Source organism: Conger conger, chromosome 5, assembly GCF_963514075.1.
Source record: "Conger conger chromosome 5, fConCon1.1, whole genome shotgun sequence".
Lineage (NCBI taxonomy): Eukaryota > Metazoa > Chordata > Actinopteri > Anguilliformes > Congridae > Conger > Conger conger.
The window spans coordinates 40,843,062-40,860,149 of NC_083764.1; the positions used below are offsets into that span (position 1 = coordinate 40,843,062).

At 40.2% G+C, this 17,088-nt stretch overlaps 1 protein-coding gene across 4 annotated transcripts in view; it reads right to left on the bottom strand.

Annotated features, from left to right (window-relative positions):
* The window catches only part of cpdp (CPD photolyase), a 17,029-nt gene extending 2,173 nt beyond the window's left edge, over positions 1–14,856 (bottom strand). Inside the window, exons 1-9 of one of the 4 annotated variants that reach the window (XM_061243067.1) lie at positions 14,740–14,856; positions 11,840–12,234; positions 10,742–10,887; positions 9,908–10,090; positions 7,242–7,400; positions 5,395–5,593; positions 2,717–2,869; positions 1,955–2,076; positions 1,166–1,325 (exon numbers count right to left, since the gene is read on the bottom strand). In XM_061243067.1, the coding sequence (XP_061099051.1) occupies positions 1,166–1,325; positions 1,955–2,076; positions 2,717–2,869; positions 5,395–5,593; positions 7,242–7,400; positions 9,908–10,090; positions 10,742–10,887; positions 11,840–12,234; positions 14,740–14,753 (1,531 nt within the window). In that variant the 5' untranslated portion in view covers positions 14,754–14,856. Of the gene's footprint in view, positions 1–1,165; positions 1,326–1,954; positions 2,077–2,716; positions 2,870–5,394; positions 5,594–7,241; positions 7,401–9,907; positions 10,091–10,741; positions 10,888–11,839; positions 12,239–14,739 lie in introns of all 4 variants that reach the window. The other 3 variants (XM_061243068.1, XM_061243066.1, XM_061243069.1) reach the window with 3 other exon arrangements.
* Positions 14,857–17,088: the final 2,232 nt, after the last annotated feature.

The following is a 17,088-nucleotide window of genomic DNA, read 5'->3' on the forward strand; positions in this document are numbered from 1 at the left end:
CACCTAACCTTTTCTGTGTGGATTTTGATGTATGTTTGGAATCATTACATTACATTACATTACATTAATGGCATTTCGCAGACGCTCGTACAACAAAGTGCAAAGTGCATACCCATAACCAGGGATAAGTGTGCTGAAAGACCCTAGAGGGAAGTACAATTTCAACTGCTACCTGCACAACAAAGATAAGGACCAGGGCCAATACCGCAATCATCTACCTATGACTTTCAAGTAGATACATGAACATTAATCAGAGAGATAGATTAAGGAAAATTGTATTGCCAATTCAGGGAGCGGCTTCATACTTTTTTAATTGCCGTGAGTGTTTAGGTAGTGTGATAGCATGTGATGGAGCCACAAAGGGTGTGTCTCATGCCAAAAGCAACCCTGGCTTTAGCTGGTCAGACCATGTTGAGTGGTCAACCAGCTCCGAAGTCTCAAAACCTAGCTTGAGTTTCAAGTTTAAGGATATGTAATGTATTAATATTAACCAGTGTTACAAAGTAGCACAGTTGGCGAAGTACTACTCTCCTCATTACCATAGCTTTCTGGTCTTAGCAAGGATCCTTGCCTGCAGCCCATCTTTGCATTTCACCACATAACACACAATCACACCCCATAACGAGTAGCATAGCCACACGTACTACCAGCTCCATTTCCGACTTGTAGCCAGACTCTTAAAAAGTGTGAAAATAATTAATAGACAGTCGCTCACAAGGCTAAAATAACTTTATTTAGATTTTCACTGGAAGTTGTCCCAATCAGGCAACTATCATTGCCTCCACTGACCTGGCAACACTAGCTAAATTAATTCAACTGAATTAGGTAGCTAGGCACATTTCACTGTACCTTTATTTCTGCGAGTGTAGATATAGCTATGAGAAAATTTCAGTAGTACAGCTACTTATATAACACATTCATCTGATGTTTATTTACTAAGTGCAACGTAAATGGCATTTGTTAGATAGTTACATCAGACATGGATGTTCATGGGTCAGATGTGTGGACTTGGGAGCAAGGTAGTGCGGAGCATGGACGTTTGTGGTTTGAGATACAGCTAATGTTTCAGTCAATCATACCTTTTTCTAGGAGCATTTGGTGTGTAGGTGTTAAATTATCTCATTAAATTATCCCTGCCATCCACACCTCTCACCCCCTTGCTTACCTACATATCCATTGGGGTCCCGACCATCCAGCTCATAGCGATCATTGAGGTAGATGGCAATGGACAACGCCTCCTCTGGTGAGGAGGTCCACTCCAGTATTTTCTTGGCCCAGTACATCCGCATGAACCCGTGCATCTTGCCCTCTAAAACCATCTGGTACTGAGTCAGGAGAGAATGTGTCTTGATCTTTCCTGATCCAAAGACATGTAGACCAGGGGCTGCACATGAAAATGAGCCTTCCTGGCTAACTGAAACATTTACCTAATGCTACTAATATGCATTGTCCCTGTCAAATAAACAGATTAATTAAATTCAAATAGCACTCTTGTGTAAAAAGGGCCTAGGCCAGGGCTATTAAATTCCAGGTCTTTGCTCCAGCCGTGCACTACACCACCTGATATTACTTATTATTTTATCTCCTTGGTTGAGTCAAGGCCATTAGTGAAATCAGGTGGGGTAGTGCATGGTGGGAGCAGATACCTGCAGACACTTGACTTGAGGAGGACTTGAGAGGACTTGAGAGCCCTGATATAGGATATGAATAAGGCTTCTGAAATGACAAGGGATTGTGTGTGTGGGCATGCGTGAGTATGTGTGTGGTGTGTGTGTGTGTGTGTGTGTCTGTGCTTGTGCATGCAAGTCAGAGAGGTTGGGTTACTATGCTGTATTTTTCCAGAGAATATACTGAACTTACTTTCACCTAAGGCACACGTGGCTGCTCATAAGCGTGAGTACACATGTACGATGAACCTTAAAAGCATAAGCCTCATAATTCTGGATGCCTATACCTGGGCGGCGTTCCAGAGGTTGTCAGAAGTCTTGGCTTTCTCTAGCTCGTCACAAGTGAAGATGTATGGGCGGGGATCTCCAGCGTGGTCCTTCAGAGTTTTCTGTGCCCAAGCAGCCGCACCTGCAGAGACAAAACAACCACAGGTACCACACAAAACTGCCTTTTCCATAGCATTTATAAAGACACTGATCCACCATTTTACTGGAATCAAAATTAAGCAAAATTTCTAGGAAATTATTGATTGCAGGAACGAACAGCTCAGTAAACAAAAATATAGAAGAAAATAGGCCAGCATTATTAAGAGCAACTCAAAGTTCCCCATATTGTGGAGAATTATTTTTTTCTTGCTATGTGTTTCTAGGCATTGAAGGTGCTATAAAAACATGAAAAATATTTAGTATCAAAATGCACAATCCCCAAATAAATCAATGTAAAACAGGACCTAAAACAAAACACTGGGAAGGCAAAGACTCAAACACATTCATTGAGTGACAGTTTTAGGTCATAATAGCTTCATTTCCACCTTGTTGGTGGACCCATAATACTACAGTGTGATGAACAAACACATAGTTCTCCCAATGTTGCTACAAATGTTTTTTCTTGGCTAGTCTTGGCTGTTTCAGCTTCAGTTTTCTTTCTTACAATAAAAATGGTGGTCCCTATAACATGCCTACAATACTGGAAGCCCATCTCGAGTCTCTAAGGTGAGACCCTACCATGATTCTCCATGACTGGTTCCCCAAGACTCCCATTCACTCACCCTCCACCTGGTCATACTTCTTGTTGTAGTAGCAAAAGTTGTCAGCCAACTCTCTGCGTACCACCATCTCCTCCACAAAGACCGGGACTGACTGCACACTCTTAGCCCTGTTACACTGTACCTGTAGAACCACCTGTTGGGCTGAGAGGTGGCCTGAAAGAGGAACGTGGTTCTGGAATCAATACAACCAAATGGGAACACAAGCAGGTCTACAGCCACCTTCTGAAGCATATAAAAGTAATTTTACATCATGGTCTGGGAGAATACTTGATTGTGACTGGCTAAAAGATGTGCATTAAAAACCATTTAAGTAGTTAGTACCAGCAAAAAAGTGTAAAATATATTAATGAACCCTATACTATAAATGCCATAGTTTAAGTGGAATAATCCAATCTAAGGTGTCATAAATGTTTCAAATAAAAAAAATATTTCCCCAAAAAACTTCTTTCACAATTATTGGCCCCTAGATATCTTAGAACCTATACTAGTAATTCCCACAAATATTCAAAGGTGAGTGTCATTAGTCAAAACAGTTGATTTGTAGTAGAAATATGATTATTTCATTATTTACAGCAATGGGGATAGATTTGGAGACACTAAGGGATACCAGAGCTTCCATTTTGCTTACATTCTACTCCATAGATCTTTAGTAGTTCTGAATATCACCCTCAGATTTCACCAACATTGTTTTGTATTTGTAGCATTTCATTTTCATAATTTACGTATATCTAAACTAAATTAAGTCACTATTAACCTGTAAATGGTACAAGTATCTTGCTTCATTTAAGTCTCTGTGCCTTAAATTAGAACACAAAGTCAGATTAGGAGTCTGCACAAGGTGTTAAATGCAGTAAAAAGGTAGCTAGATGTAAACGTGTTGTATGTCTACTTAAGGGCAACATTAGCTTGATCAATCAGCCATTCAGTCATGCAGTGCATTTGTTGTTACCACATGACAAAAAGAGAGAACCGGACAAAAAGATACAGACGGCTAAATAAAGAAAATGAAAAGGAAAGGAATTTAAAATATATTATTTATTAAACTGAATCCATTCTAGTGTATCTGGAATGGATTTGGAATCAATCATATTTTGCCTGTGCAAACTACATGATTTATTTTTAAATACAATGGATTGTAAAAGTATTCACCCCCAACTTGAGTTGTTACATTTTACTGTGCCAGAAAAAGATTGTGAAATGCATTTATTTATCCTTCTCTCACTCCCCAGCCATCCGACCGTAGTGGTGGTACTGGTTTGTTGATCTCCACCTCCTGGAAATTCTCTGTTCTCCCCCTCTCCGACCTGTCTATACAATCTGTCTCAATATCCTACCCTATTAAACTCTTTACTGTTGTTGTTGTTGTCTATTGTCCTCCAGATCCCCTGGGAGGTTTCCTTGATGAACTAGACACCCTTCCCAGCTCCTTCCCTGAGGATGGCACCCCGCTGATCCTCCTCTGAGACTTCAGCATCCACCTCAAAGCCTCCCAGGCTGCTGCCTTCCTACCGCTACTCCGCTCCTTCGACCTCCCTCTGCAACACTCTCTCCCAACCCATGAGGCTGGCAACCTCCTAGACCAGGAATTGCTCCTGCTTGGATTTCACAGTCTCTGTGCCCCTCCCCCTCTCTGTGCCTGCCTCCTCTATCTCTACTTTATCTCCCCTTACAGACTCTGATGTTTCCCCAACTCCTGTACTCCCACTGCCCTACCATCGGTGCCCTTGACCCTATCCCCTCTTCTCTCCTCCGGGCAATCACACCTGACATCCTCCCAACTGTCATCTCCCCCATGAACTCCTCCCTGTCTTCTGGCTGTTTCCCATCACTATCCAAAAGGGCTCACATCACACCGCTGCTGAAAAAGCACACTCATCAATGTATAAAAAGGTTCCATAGATACAATCCATTTCCAGATTTAGGTTAAGGCCCAAGTCCTTATCCTTGTTGTATTCTTAGCACTTGAACCAGGGCGGCCTGTAGCGTAGTGGTTAAGGCAAATGACTGGGACACACAAGGTCAGTGGTTCTTATCCCAGTGTAGCCACAATATGATCCGCACAGCTGTTGGGCCCTTGAGCAAGGCCCTAAACTATGACATCACAGTTGAATGAAAGTTCCCAAATGTGTACATTTATTAAATTTATGCAACCAGAAGAAGTGAATGGTAAACATATAGCGACAGAACCACATATCTTTGACAGTAAACTTGAGTCTTCTGATGGTTTATCCATCCTGTGCACAAAACTCTATTGAAGTACGAAGAAAGATATCACCTCTGTTAATAAATACCAGATGTATTGCCCCACATCCATCATATCAGCTTCAACACGAGATTTTGGCATAATATGTAAACATTTTAAGGTTTTTTCCCCTGAGGTAGCCTATCCCTTTTGAGAGAAGGTGAGAGAATACTAACATCTTAATAAAAAAAATATAAATGCATTTTGTCATTTTGTGGCATAGCATGGGGTGAATACTTCAATCCACTGTAGTGGGCTCTAATACTCCCAATTCCAATAACAATAACAAATTAGATTCTGCACTCACAATGATATACAGAAAACTGGGATAATAAACATCAGACTTCAATTCGATATGGGTGCCATAGAAACAGCCAGAATACTTTTCTTTGGCTGGTATGAGAAGCACAAATGTGGATGAACTGGGTGAACTGACCAAAGTGGATCCAGGGGGAGAGCTGGCTGAGGGCCTCAGAGTTTGGGTTATTGCGCTGGGGGCCGTAGACCTTCAGACGCACGTTGATGAAAGACTCCAGCATGGCTGTTCCGGCCGCCATCCCCGGCTGAGCCCACTCCACCGCTCCCACGCTTCGGTCCACCTCCAAACTGGCCAGAGTCTGCGTCCAGTCTACTGGCTGGATGGGAAGGAGAACAGGTCAAGTGGATATTTTTGACAAATTTAAAAAATATCCACTTATGATAAAATATATGCAATACGAACATAGTAGCGATGCATAGTTCTCAAGCGTTGTGCCTCAGGTGGATATTTGTAAATTCGGGAAGCTAACTAGTAATAGCTAATTTGCTTGTTTTTACTGATAGGTAGTTTTCTAGATAAGCAGTAGTATACAGAGTATCAGTGATCGTTTGTCTGGAGCTAAACGTTCCTTTTATCTCTTATACGTGTTCAATCATCTGTGTTTAGCTAACCCTTTATTTATCTCAAACTGTAAGTTACAGGTGCATCGTTTGTGGTGGACTATCATATCTTAGTTATATAGCCAGCTAGTTACACAGCCAAATAACTTGCTTGCTCATAATATAGTTGGTTAAAGTGAAAACTTAAAAAAGACAAAAAAACATAAATAGTGTTGTGTAGCACACCAAAGTCAAGACTTCATGAAGTCACCTGTTCAGCAAACTTTTTCTTAACAGGACACTACGAAAAGATGGCAGGCTCGGTTGCGTTTGTCACCGTCAGCTTTCCAGAACAGTGCACGAGAACACTGAACTGTATAATAACGCTTTATATTACACGTTAGACTGTTCAGACTGTGCAAACAGTGTTGTGGTTTGAAGTTGTTTGTTTCTGCAATTTCTCTAGTATACAGTGGCTTCATAAAGTATTCAGACCCCGTCACTATTTGCACAGTGTATTGTGTTTTTTAAATTTAATTTAATTTTAAATTGATAAACAGGCCAATATCCTATATCGGATAAATATTGCATTTTTCACTTCATTCATACAGGTGCATCTCAAAAAATTTGAATATCATGGAAAAGTCCATTTTTTTCCATAATTGAATTCAAAAAGTGAAACTTTCATATATTCTAGATTCATTACACATAAAGTGAAATATTTCAAGCCTTTTTTCATGTTAATCTTGATGATTACGGCTTACAGCTCATGAAAATCAAAACTCCAGTATCTCAAAATACTAGAATATTACATAAGACCAATCAAAAAAAGGATTTATAATACAGAAATGTCGGCCTTTACGTATGCTCACTTTTTAAATTAAATGACTGAAAAAAACTTTTCAATGCACCTGTATATTTGGTGAATGTACATTTTGTTGCCACTGGGGTTGGCTGGTAGGCCGCAGCCAAGAGGGCATCTTGCCTACTACCCCGATCTGAAAGGGGAAGGTGGCCACACATGTAGCTATGTTAGCTACATGGTTGTAGAGACATTTGCTGCAATAGACACAAAGTTAGACTATGTAAAGCTGTAAAAAAGCAGTGGCTAAAATAGGTTGGGTCTAATCCAAGTAATTTTGCTGCACACAACAGCAAGTTTTAGATATCGGAAATCTCAGTCAAGCATTTTGGCAAACTTGTTACTGTTTTACTGGTATGATTGAGCTATTGCTGTATTTTTTTAAAGATTCCAGTAGTCAGTAGCAGCTAGCCAGAGTCATAGGTGGATGAGCTTCATCATCTTAGGGGTATAGGTGAGAATGGGGGAGGAAGGGGAGGTGAGGGTTTTTGATTGTAAACACAGGAGTGAAGCAAGGAAAGAAATCTTGCATAGTCTGCCTTTAATCCCTGTTAAATCCGTACCTTTGCAGGCCTTGTGGCAGAATTTGGGTGTTTGTCAACCAGAGGGATCTGTGTGAGGAACTCAGGCAGCAGCCGGGTTATCTTGCTCCGGAAGGTCCTGGCAAAAGGTTCTTGCTTTTCTGAGGCGACCCAGCAGGGGACCACGTTGTGGGCATCCACCTGCCAGAGGCATGAAAGAGTGAGGGGCATCACACAGTGAGGATTATAGGGGAGGAGGAGGCAGGTGAGCAGTAAAAATCAGAGATAGCCAAAGAGGGAATCTACATTGACAGCATTATGTCTTCATTTGCTCTAGAAAATTTAACTGGGCTAACTGGGAAAATGACTTAGGTGCACATTAACAATAGGGATGCATTAGTGTGTTAGCATAGTGCCCTGGTAAATTTTCCGAACCTCTCTGTCATTTGTGTCACTGCGGAATACACCATATAAATCAGCAGAAGGACACTGCCAAAATAACTTAGCTTCTTTAACTTCTATCATCTCCATATGGGCGAATAATTTAATGCTAATGATGCATATGGGCTTAAGGCAGTACAGATATTTTTGTAACAAAAATTAAAAAAAATAAGAGTTACACAAAAAGACATTTATGAAAAAAAAAAAAATTCTTTACTGGTGACAAACATGCATGAATTTACATGCCCTGCTGGTTGCTTCGTCATGCATGCAAGCTGTATGACAGTCCTGAAACTCTCATGTCTAAATGTATGGAGTAATTTTATGTTCTGAGAAGAATCCACTGCAGAAATCGCAGGTGTGTTCCTTCATGAGTCAATAACTCCAAACACAAGCCAGCTGATTGCCTGTTTGCATGAACCACCTTTATATGTACTGCTATTGTGGCAGTTCACAAACTGAAAGAAAAAGCAATATTGCAGTGCTGTTGCAGTGAAGTCACAATGGTCTGCATGCATCTAGTGCCTTTGAAGATGCAAAAACACAGCAGAAGCGTTCTGGGTACAGCATCATGTGGAGCAAATGTTAAACTGATAAAATCTTTCACAATCATCATCAAAGTGAGAAAACAACATGTTCTCATAAACCTCACAGAGAAATGAGTGGGTGAGTCACTGCTCCATCACATCAAGACATGCTTTTTGGAAGAAATGCTATTCCAAAAACCTGTTAATCCTGTGTACGTGTATGGTACATTAAGTGGCAGTAGCCAGATCACCGGAGGTCATGGACCTATGATGCGCATTGCATTCTGTGCACACAGTAATGCAATGGACCCATTTGCAACACTGAAGTATATGCTGTAATGCATAATGTTGGTGGCTGTAGGTTTTTAACTTTTTCTTGACTATTATCCTGATAGCCCATACATGAGACTAGTTTGGTTTGTCTGGCTTGTTTAGCATCATTGTTTTGCAATTATATAGATAAAAGAATGAGGTCAACGTTACGCAAACTACTATGCAAATGTGGTGCAGGTTTAAGGTGTGAACGATGTTATGTATGAGGAGGGAACAATTCTAGAATATACTAGCTTGGTATATTGTGCCACAGCATTAACAGTGAAAATGTACTGTGGGAATTGTGATAAAGATACAGAAATACAAAATAATAATGAATTGCCCTTTTTTGGTTTAATCTTTTTGGGCTAACTGTGGGAGGGGCCTATAGCTTATAAAAATGGAAATTTTCAGTTGGGTGTATGTTCCTATAGTGTGTGACGCTAGATGCACGGTCTATAGCAAACTTTGTGCCATTTCCAGTTACTGCTGGATTACTGTTATGATTTGTTTCCCATTTTGTACAATTTAATCTCAGCTAAATATTTGTTATGTTGACAGTATAATGAAGTTTCTTAAACTTGTGTCTTCACCGGTCCACTGTGCACTATGGACAGTTAATGAAATACAGTGCCAGTGAAATGTTTGGACACACATTTCCTTTTTCAGCTTTTTCCTATTAATGTTTGTAATCACACAATTCATATGTGGTCAAAGTGCAGATTCTCAGCTTTTATTAAAGAGTACATATGGGTTTCACCTTGTAGTAATTACAGTACTTTTTTATACATAGCCCCGCATTTCAATGTTTGAGACATCCATCCATCCATCCATCCATCCATTATCTTAACCCGCTTATCCTGAACAGGGTCGCAGGGGGGCTGGAGCCTATCCCAGCATACATTGGGCGAAAGGCAGGAATACACCCTGGACAGGTCGCCAGTCAATCGCAGGGCACACACACCATTCACTCACACACTCATACCCCCGGGCAATTTAGACTGTCTAATCAGCCTAACCTACATGTCTTTGGACTGGACCAGCATCTCTTTGCTGTGAGGTGGCAGTGCTACCCACTGCACCATCCGTGCCGCCATGTTTGAGACAAATTAATATAATGTCAAATAAAATAGTCATGTTTGTATTTGGTTGCATATTGTTTGCATGCCATGACTTCCTGAAGTCTGTGACATATCAACATCACCAGAGTCTGGATATCATATTTTCAGGTTATCATACAAATGAAACTAAAATATCTTTGCATTTGAATGGATCTAAGGCGTGGCACTAGATTATAGATTGTAAATCATGCAATACAGAACAGAATAAATTTGTAGGCTAAATGGCTTTATGTCATCAAGGATCGGAGAGAAAGAGACTGCTAGGGTATACAGAAAGACTGATGAGAGGGGTACAGCACAGACTGACCTGAATGAAGGGAACATCAGACGGGAGTCCCTTCTTTACATCCTCCAACCACTTCAGGGGGGTCCTGAGGGGGGAGAAGTCAGTCACCACGGCACCCAGACCCCATTCCTGGACAAAGCTTGGTAGCGTCACCTCAGTTGAGCCACGTAGCAGGTGGAACTGTATCCCAAGGACACCACACTCCTGTGAAAGAGGGTCAGAGGCCATAGAATTTTGAGTTCACCCCACACCGGAATGTTGTGGGCTCAAACCTGCATTTAGATGCCACTATTTCCCCTTTGCGTCTTGCTATTTGCCTGAATGACTCAGAAAATAGCCAGAAATTAAGGCAATGGGGAAAAAATGTTGTTCTTTGGATGAGGACATATTCTAAGTGAGCAAATAATGCTTAAAAGAAATCTATCAACTGTTCTGAATATGGCCGTCTCTTCTCCCTGTGCACTGACAGAAGTTAACAAGTTTGCTCGCGGTTTTCGCACCAGCATTCATCATGTGTAATAAAGGAAAATCCGTCTTTACAAATATGCTTAGAAATTGCATAATGCACAATACAAACAGCTGAGAGCACTTGTGAAGTGTGTTCGGACCCTACAAAAAACTGACATCCGAAAACTTTGATAAATCCCACAATATTTGTGTAAATGCTTTAGGATTTAGGGTAAATTTCGTATGGCTCAAGTTTATAAATGAGGCCCGTCCTTGGATTCCAAAGTCAAAATTTTGCTACTGATTGAAACTACAAAAACCAGCTGAAATCTTGGCCTGATACCCCCGCTGCAGTCAGTTGATTGTGCATTGAGGGAAATGGAGTAATGAAGAAAAGCTTGGCTCTACCTCAGCAACTTCCTCAAGACCCTTGAGCATAAAGTGGTATTCACGGAGTGTGGCACCTTGGACCTCTGGCTCCAAGCAGAAACACACATGTAGGGCCAGATGAGCCTCCAGTGCAAGTTTCTGGGCATAGATCATTGCCCAGTTATCTGCAGAAAGGGAACAGAGATTCAGCATCACAGAAAATTACAGGCATATTTAGGACATTATGCGGTGCAACATTTAGAGCCAGCCAGTGACTTAAATTGAATGTACTGTAGGACGGCATCAGAAATGATGCAAACAGAGCATATACACCGATCAGCCACAATCACCAAAAAATCTAGATTAACCATGATTAAAAACACTTTAAACTGTAACTTGTCTATAAACACTTAATATTTAATTATATAATATGTGTACTTTCATAAGCAGATATTCATAAATTAGTTGCATTCAAGCTTATCTTAACAGATGCTCCAGATTTTTTAATATTTCAAAATGCATGCTAATCCATGTTTTGGATGTAATCTAAAGGTTGAATCTAATCTAATCTAATCAAAGGTGAAAGCCTAGACTCGAGACTAGATGCTGAAAGCTTTCTTACATCTTTACTAAGGAAGTGATTGAATACACTTGACTAATCAAAAACAGCTGAGAACATTACTTTTGGTCCCCTGAAATGGGAAGACTATGTTTAAATCACCCGATATGGATGGAAATACCCTCAAATTAAAGGTGACAGTCAGAACTTTGACCGCATATTTGTTGTCTCAATTCAAATCCAATGTGCTGGAGTACAGAGCCAAAAGACCAGAAATTGTATAATTGTCCAAATACTTCCAGACTGCAATGTACATATAATATAAGTAGAAGAGCAAACAAATACATTTCTCCAAGTAGCATAACAGTGCAGCTGAAGCGGAAATTGCTGTGTATGCTCTAGAATGCTCTGAACTAAAGCATTACACAAACCCTGATATGACACAGGTCAGTGTGCATGATGATATGAAGGTTAACTTTATTTCACATTCATACCAGGGCAGTGAAGTGAACAAAGTGGGCAAACATCCAGTAGTTTCAGCCACACACTCAACACATTTGTAATTTGACCAATGTTACCTTGCACTCTTTGGTCTCGGGACATCCAGTATAGTACCCCCTCTGCCCCCTGTTTAACCTTCTGGGCCTGGGACAAAAAATGGAGACGTTTCTCGTTGAACTCGATGTTGCGAGCCAACTTCCGTTCCTCCGCGATCTTCCCCACCAACCAGCCCTGCTTTACCTCCCTCAACGGCTTCTTCAGAGGCATCGATTCTGCTGCTTTCACAGGCTTTCCTTTGCGTTTGAGGGTCTCTTTACTCCCCTTTTCCTTTTCAGGTACTGCCACTGTGGCCCGCTTCTCCGCCATCCCTCCGTCCTGCATGCGGTAATAGCCGAAACACACTCTCAGCGGCGTCAGAGACCAGAGGCTTCGAGGGGCCCAATTTGTTTGGGTCTGTGAGACGCAATGCAGGCTGCCTCCACGCAATGGTTGCAATAAGGGCAAACACACAGCACACAATAGATTAGCAAAATTTGCAGATTCACTTGAATGAGAAAACAGAAACTTTATTCATAGCACATTATCCATGCTATGTCTACTGCCTTTTCCTAATAGAACATATTAAAGCACAATTGTTTTATTAAAATAACCTTAAAAATGAGTAAACTACAGAAAAGATAAACTTAAGGGGTTATATTATTAACTGCCATGGATTTGCAATTGTAGGGAAGATTTGCAAATATCTGGCTGATAGGCAGCTGCAGTGGACGATATAGAGTAATGTCATAGTAATAGAGTGCTAAGGTCCTGCCCTCAGCAAAAAAATTACTGGACCCTTGGACCAGTATATATTGGGTCCTAGTTCTCACTAGCCAACAATGGAGTCTTTTACTGTTGTGTAGTTTTTTAACAATGTGGGAAAAAAAATTATATTTGTGCTTAGAGAATACAAACTGTTAATGGAAAAATTACAGTATACCTTTTTGTAAAATAACATTGACCAGGTGTGCCTTCCCTTTAATAGTGAAAATCTTCCGGGCATACTACCAAATATAACTGATTTTGCTTCATCAATTGTTCTCAGACCAAGGCTGTGTCCTTGGTATGCTACTTTATTCACCACACTCTGGGGATGGATGGAGCTGTGTGAATTTAACTGACTTTTCTTTTTTCTTTTCTCTCTTGTGGATAAACATAAAGCATATTTCTTAGAAGGACTTATTAGAATGATTTTTCCTATTTACTGCCTCGCAAGGCTGCTAAATAAACAACCACCGCAATTAGCAAATTAAGCGAGCTGTCATTAGCCTCAGAAATGAAAATCAATCAGAGAGCAGCGGTTCTGCGGGCAGAAAACGCCTTGTTAATGAGAGGTCGGAAAACCACTGTGTGAAAACCACACAGGACCAGGTAGAGGAGGAGATGACAAGGTACAAGGAGGCAGCTCCCATGCCACTTGCAGTTGCAGCCACTCCACTGAACTGGTGGAAGGAGCACCAGAGTGAATAACCACTCTTGTTACACTTTGCAAAGAGATACCTGTGTATCCCGGGCATGAGTGTCTCCTCAGAGAGTCTTCTCTACCGCGGGGCATATAAATAGAGCAAGGAGTGCACTTACCCCAGACCATGTTGATAAAATTCTGTTCCTGAACAAAAATCTGGAGACAAAGTAGGCCTGCTATTGTATCCATGTATTGGAAAGTATATTCACTTTAAACAGGTCTAAAGTTACTCAGGTAAAGATAGGTCAGATAGGTGTAAAACTACACAAACATGTTACAGGCCTGCATTATGTATTAGGTTTATTTACAGCATACAATTTGAGGTTCATGACATTTTGTTAATAAGAATACCTAATAAGCACTTTATTTTCATATGGTGGTATAGTATCTACATTTCTGCTCAGTGTGTTCAGTGTGCATTGTACAAATACCATTCCAATAAATTGGAATGGACATTATTAAATAGTTTTGACTCAATTTGTCTGCTGAGTTATCGATATAATGTGATGTACATATTAGATTACCCACGTGGTACACAGCAAGTTATATTTTCAGCTCTATTTTGAAATTTTCAGTAAATTATGTAGAGTACTGCAATGTATCACAATCCTATCGTGACCCATGTATTGTGATGCATATTGTATTGATGGTATCGTATTCCTCGCCAAGAGCCAGCCCAAAACATAAGAGTGATATACTTCATGTACACTCAGAACTATGTCTAGAAAGATTATTGCAAAAACATTTTTCCAATAAAAAGTATCTTGTTTGCTCCGATCAAAGTAAATGCATCAAAACTGGCTGGTTGACAGTTGCAGCCAAACACACAAGCCAAAGCAACCAAGGAGTTGTTCGGGCCAAAAGGTGGAATGTTCCAGACTGGCCAAGTTAATCACCTGACCCAAGTCCAATTGAGCATGCATTTCACTTGCTGAAGACCAGACTGAAGGCAAATACTGCCTTAAATGTAGCCACCGAAACAAGCAGGAGCTGAAGAGGGCTCCATGACAGGCCAGGGAAGATAACCAGCATCCGGTGATGTCTATGTGTTGTAGACTTAAGACAGTCATTGATTGCAAAGGATTTGCAATGAAACATGAAATATTCCATGGTGAATCCATGAATCCTGACTGAAACTTTCTGACTGGCCTAATGATTAAAATTGCATGATAAGAAAAACCCTACACACATTTACCAATTTTTAAAAATGTAAAAACGCTGATAAATGATAAATTAACAACTGGAGCAAAGTGGTAGTCGTCAGTCGTTTTTCAAACCTTCACGAAAGTCCTTATTGTCACGAACACATTTGCCAGCATTATTGATTGTTATAATGGTTCTGGCGATATGCACATTACTAGGCTATGCCTATTGCCTATATGATTCGTAGTTAATGCTGTGATATTCTGCAAAGATATTCTGCAAAAGAAATTGCACGTAACGAAACATCGCTACAAATGTATGCAATCTTACCTGCAAAACTGCATACAATTTTGTAGAGACAATTAAGTAGTTGTATTCGGAGACTCTTATGCAAGACGCAGGCATGTGCGTGTTGTTACGCCATTTCTTCTTCTTCTTAGTGTGTTTAATGGCGGTTTAAAAACTAAGATGTGTGCATTACCGCCACCTATTGAATATTTTACGTTATCACAATTTAGTTTATATATACATTTATTTATATATATATATAACAAAACAACAAAAACTATATATATATAAACTCCCTTTCCAAAACCCATTGTTGCCCTAACATTTGACTCCCACTTTTTCCAAAATCCCCTGTCCCTCTTCACTGGCTGGCTCTTCAGAAATGCCCAAAATCTCTTTTGCTACATGCACCACCAATTCTCCCTGACTTGGTTTCAATCTCACTAGCACAGTTTATTACCACAGTAATAAATGCCAAAAAACTTCTCCTATCCCTGTTTATAATCTCTCTATCATATTCCCTTGTTGTTTTTCCACTGTCCCAGGTTTGTCCTGCTCTTTCCTTCCAGTTCACTGTTCTTCCCTCACTCTTTGTTGCCTCCACATATGGCACCACATATTCAACTCACGTTCCATTTTCCTTCCTTCACAATGTTTTACTCCCACCATGTGATTTCCCCCACAGTGAAAACTACGCTCCCCTTCTGAACATCCATCCTTCCCACACATTCTACATCCGTACACCCTTTTCCTACATACTACAAGTACATGTCCATATTCCTGACACAAATAACTCTCATATGCCCTCACCCTATAGCTAACATAAGTCCTGAGTTTCTCCAGGAAAGAAATGAGTCCACACTTTGCTGAGAAACAGACTAAACTTCAGTGTCTACAAGGACAGCACAAGAGCCCCTCAGACAGCGGGGAACCAGAATGGAGATTCAGATCACATCTTGTGTAAAAATAATGTAACAAAATGTCAACCAAACAGAAAAGTGTGAGTTTCTCCATGTGTCCGAGAACACTTCAGACCCTGCTTTATCTCTCTGACATTTCTCCATTAAGAACACATCACAGGCATTCCCCAGAGACAGGTTATGGATTGTTTGATTCTTAGAAGATCTCCTTTCTGTTTCGAGGACAGCTGCAGACAGCCTTGCATCAGCTGTGGCTACAACTAAACAGAGCACAATCCCTGAAGATGTCACACAGGATGGCTCCTCTCTGGATGCCATTTTTTCTCAGTCTGTTTTCACCTCTGTAATTCCACTACATCCATTAGCTTAGTTTCAGTTTCAGAAAACTACTTACAGATACCAACAAAACTACTTACTACTCTCACCAAGCACTTTATTAGGAACATCTTTACTTTATTACACCTACTTATTCATGTGATTATATAATCAGCCAATTGTGTGGCAGCAGTGCAATGCATAGTTAATATTCACATCAACCATCTGAATTGTGAAAAAATGTGATCTAAGTGACATTGACCGTGGAATGATTGTTGGTGGCAGACAGGGTGGTATGAAGGTGATAGTAACGCAAATAACCACACATTACAACAGTGGTATGCAGAAGAGCATCTCTGAACACACAACACATCATAACTCTAAGTGGATAGGCTACAGCAGTAGAAGTCTAAAAAGAAGTCTAATAAATACCTAATAATAATAATAATAATAATAATAATAATAATAAGTGCTCACTGGGTGTATGGCCTTCTCAGTCTTGTTTTTTTCAAAAGTCTTAATTTATCAAAAATATACAATGAAATTATTAAAAGGCCCCAATGTAAGTAAAGCATCCACCTTTGAGAAACTGTGCTTCCGTCTTCCTGTTTGACACTTTGGATTATTGGACAGCACTTCCTGCAGGGGGCAGAATTGTACCACAGATGTTTGAGTGTGCTTGATCTGCCAGCAGTTTTACACCAGCCCTGTTCTTCAGATTCTATCAATTCTCTAATCCAAATGCAATCGTATTGACCTGTTAATCTCAAACACTCATCCTCCCTTATGAACATGATTCAAACAGATCCAGTTTGAATCCACAATCCATTCCTCTGGTGAGACAGGAGATGTAATGTTGTGACAGTTGATCTCATGGGTGATGTAATGGTTTGAGAGTAAATGTAAAGATATGACAGTAGATGTAATGGGTGGGACAGTAGTTGTAATGATGTGACAATACAGCGCCGCTTGAAAGTTTATGAACCCTCCAGACATGGTCATTGATTTTGTATATAAAAGAGCTGTGTGTGTGTGTGTGTGTGTGTGTGTGTGTGTGTGTGTATATATAATAATAATTATTATTATTAGTATTTTTTTTTTTCATTATTTATTCAACAAAAGTGGTTTATCTCTCCTTTTGCAGCCATTACTTCAA